This window comes from Sinocyclocheilus anshuiensis, unplaced genomic scaffold (genome assembly GCF_001515605.1).
Source record: "Sinocyclocheilus anshuiensis isolate Anshui unplaced genomic scaffold, SAMN03320099.WGS_v1.1 scaffold327, whole genome shotgun sequence".
NCBI lineage: Eukaryota > Metazoa > Chordata > Actinopteri > Cypriniformes > Cyprinidae > Sinocyclocheilus > Sinocyclocheilus anshuiensis.
In genome coordinates, this window is record NW_015548206.1 from 728,786 (window position 1) to 733,073 (window position 4,288).

Consider the following 4,288-nt stretch of genomic DNA (forward strand, 5'->3'; position numbering starts at 1 on the left):
TTGCATAATTAGAGAGCGGAAACTGTATTTTTTAATTTGGTGCATAAAACTAAAATATGTTTCTGGGTCAATGCGACAAAATGATGAAGTATGTCATAATCACAAAATTAGTAAGCTTTTTATATAAAAAAAAAAGTTTTTTCATTTTCTTAATGTAATAGCTTATTTTACATAAAACTACTATTACGTTTTGTGCTTAAATTTATTATGTTGAATATAAATGATGAAGCATGTCATAATCACAAAATTTGTCAGCTTTTTATATAAAAAAAGTTCACAATGTAGCCTAATAAGCCTAATTTTCTTATTTTACATAAAACTATTATTACGTTTTGTGCTCAAATTTATTATATTGAAAGATAATTATTATATTGTAAACATTGTTTTAAATTATGTGCTGATATTACCTCATGAACTGTGTTGTTAACATTATAAGTTGCCACAGTGTGTTCATAATGTAATACATTTCTCATACAATAACCTATTACATTACATTGAAAAATTATTATTACATTATGAGCTCAAGATTTTAAGTTTTGAGAAAAATATTACATTATGAACATTTTATTACAATAATGTAATACTTATTACATTATGTGCAGTTATTACATTATGAGTTGCTACAGTGTGGCAGGTGCAGGGTCTTTACATGAAAAGCCCCTAATTTTTTAAATGATAATGTTTCACTCATGTCTGAAGAGCAATTTTTTTTGAGAGCATTTAAAGATTTGTTTTTCCTTTTTTTTTTTTTTTTACCACACTTCGAATTTTCAGACTTTTAAACTTTGGCCCTTTCAATGTGCAAAGTTGATAAATGAATTGTCTTTATTATAATGTTCTTTCTTAAAATGTTACACTGTATGTTTGTTTTAATTTCTCTAGTCTTCAACTTTGTGTTACATAAAAACAGACCCATTAATTGATACAGCACCATTAAGTCTGGCTTTGTGCTTTATTATGCCTGATTATTACTATGTAATTTCACTGATTATTTGCGTCACTTACCTTTGTTACCATTACCAGTGAGCCCCCCCCCCCCATCTCTTTTTTCCCTACTCTGAATGGAATGGGCACAATTACTTCAGATTACTCTCAGACATTTAATTACAGCCATGGAAATTATTGCGCAAGTGTACATTATCAGCAATTATTCAGTTTCTAATTGTATAATTGTTCTGTTTAGAGGTAAAAGTAAAATGTCATTAACTGAGAATTTGATACCATTTAGAAATGGCACTATTGACGAATGTGAAAAGGATAGCAGTCTCTTTGTAAATGGCAGGACTGATAATGGGGATGGAAGAGAAGGGCCCTTTTCTAATCAGAATTCCTAAATGAGCTGTAATTGTTGTCTAAGCTCAGCCATGGCTGATGGGCTTATAGTTGCTAGCAGGGGGGAATTATTAATTAGTGGCATGCAGCACTTTTGAAGAGCAGGTACTGAAATGAATGTGGATATTTTCATTTGCAAGTTCATATGAAATTAAAGCATTGAGAGAAACTAATAGACCACAAACTTACTGTAGTGTTTAATGCAATTTTTCAAATTTATGATGTTTATGCTATCTGAAGTATTGAGTTATTATAAAGCACAAATGAAAAAGGTTTGTATTAAATTTAAATAATAAAATCAACAACACTATAGAGGCTTCGAATTTTAAGGGCTTAATGCTTACTGCATATACAGTACTTTTTATCTTCAGTTTGACACATTTTATGTGCAATCACAATGTACAATGCATGTCAAAAAGTAAATTAAAGTGTAAAGAACTAGATGCATATTTCCTGCAAACTGATACGTGCATATGTTGCATATTTTAGCGTTGTTGATCTAATGCCTTTTACTTGTTTGTCTGGGTTTATCTGTGTTAGTTCTACAGGTGTTTCAGAGCTCTTTTCAACTGTGACAAACCCCAGCGGGGTTCCAGTCTGAAAAGTTCTTCAAAGGTAACTAAACCTGTTCGGCTTGGATGGCGCACAGACAACTTCACTTTTGTGGTTGCTTCATTGGGACCCACAGTGCTGCCCAACCAGGCAAACCCAGCGGAGGATGGCCCTCTATCAACAGATAATGCCAAATCTGCTGTGGTCTCCCTTGTGGCCCATTATAATGGTTGAGAGTTATTCTGCTTCAAAAAATGGTGACACTTGAAGAAACTTTTCACACAAAATGAGGGAAATGCAGTGTGATATTTGGAGGATTTCACAAGAATATTGCGTATAAGTAGCTACTATAACAAACGGGAAAATGAAAGAATCCCGAGTGAGGCTGATTTTGTGGAGTTTATTTTTATGCTCTACCGTATATATGTGTCTGCTATCCAACAACAGGGTGTTAGATTCTTGCAGTAATATGTAGCTAGCAGTTCCTAATTTTCTTTGAAATGTTCTCAGATTCTGCAAGTGTTAAGATGACTATTTTTGTAGACCTGTCCAAAAGGTCTGCTGAGGGAAAAAGACTATTCTCAGTACGGTAAACAACAGCTGTCAAGTGTTTGAAAAACACTATTTTTTTGTAATAGTCCTGATGAGAAAACAATATTTGTATCAATGTACAACTTGTTCATTTTTGAATGGTATTAAAACAAAAGGGTTTTTCTACAGCTATTCATTTTTTTCATTAGAGAAGATGGGTATGACTTTTTTTCAATGGCTTTTAAACCTTGTAAGCACTGTTACTGTATGGCCTGTGAATGTATGTTATAGTTTCTAAGTTTCATGCTTTTTAATAATATATATTATTTGTTTTGTGAACATATAGCTTATAAATATTTGCTAATTCAAGCATTTTTGAATTACATGATACAAAGTATAGTGATGTTTAAACCAAACAGAGAGAAGAATAAAAAGGAAAGGAAAGGACAATATTGTATTGTGTTATGACAGTTAACAATTTAGATTGTGTCTGCAAATCAAGACTTGTTATACATAACTGCATTTTAAGGACACAACTTCATTGTAGCAATTATACTGATGTAGGAAAGTAAAATATTGATGTATATTTACATGAAAAATCTGGTCTGTATTATACCATTTATTAATTCTCTATATGATTTCAATGACAAACACTTCTCAATTTTTGCCTTAGAAGTTATTATAATTTGTATTGTTAGTGTGAGGCTGGAGATTCATGTGCTCCTGAGGAATTCCAGCTTTATCATTCAATTAACATATCAAATTAGTCACGTTCTCCAAACATATTCCATTTAGAAACATGTACATCTGAATTTACAGTGTTCTAGATGAGCAGAACACAAGTTCAAGGGTCTGTAATGTTTTGAGAGTAAGATGTTTTTAAAAGCTCTTTTAAGCATTTTATTCAGCTTACTTCTGTGTGGGCTTCTATAAATGAAGAATGAACTTAATTAGTTGTGCATGACCTGTGTTTATGTTCATTCACCCATGCAGAAATGCTGTAGTCATATTTGTTTGTATTTGCAAATTTTATGTTTGAATCAATAATGCAGTAAATATCAGAATAATGCAAAAAGAGAACTCCACAGTTACACCAGTATTTTTGCCTTGCTAACAGCAGTATCTCAATATAAAGGAACACAGGTAGGCAGGACCTGCAAATCAAGTGCAAATACTGGAAATCATCTACTGTAGCTTCAGACTGTTAAAAACTTTTCATTAAAACTCTACCATACTTGTGTGATTAATAATAATAATGTGAAAGAAACTAATTATATAAAAATTTTTTACATCACTCATTTATACGTTTCCAAACATCACTTGTCCACAATATCGTATAGAGGATGGAAACATACTGCTATGACCTTTGTGTGTGCAGTGAATATGATTTAAAATGTATTATTTTACAATATTTATCTTTGTAAAGTGTGAAAATCTCAAGCCAAAGTTGTTACATTTGAGGTCTTACACAGTTTGATCAATAAAGGTCTTTTGAAAGCAGTGTGGCCCGTTTCACATAAAGTATGCCTGTTTTTTTTTTTGGCCTTCCACGACATAACCTCTGGCTTCTGTCAACAGTCAAAAGTCTAGTAAGTTTCATCCATCCCTTACATGTGGAGAAGATGATTATGTGATTTGACAGAACGGCAGTGTGTGAAGAAGTTAAACTGTCAGTCAGGCAAAAGTTGTGGCAGACTTTCTACATTAGGTTTATATGGACTTCAGAAATAAACTTGTAATTTGCAGTTAACTTCAAACTGCTTTAAAACAGAAGACAATTCAACTATGGTACATTTGGCATTATATATATATATATATATATATATATATATATATATATATACACACACACACACACACACACACAGAGCGA

At 31.9% G+C, this 4,288-nt stretch overlaps 1 protein-coding gene across 1 annotated transcript in view; it reads left to right on the plus strand.

The window, feature by feature from the left end:
- tmtopsa (teleost multiple tissue opsin a) overlaps positions 1–2,334 on the plus strand; it is a 96,464-nt gene extending 94,130 nt beyond the window's left edge. The window contains exon 4 of the mRNA XM_016440273.1: positions 1,873–2,334. Coding sequence (XP_016295759.1) covers positions 1,873–2,118 — 246 coding nt within the window. The 3' untranslated portion in view covers positions 2,119–2,334. The remainder of the gene's footprint in view (positions 1–1,872) is intronic.
- Positions 2,335–4,288: the final 1,954 nt, after the last annotated feature.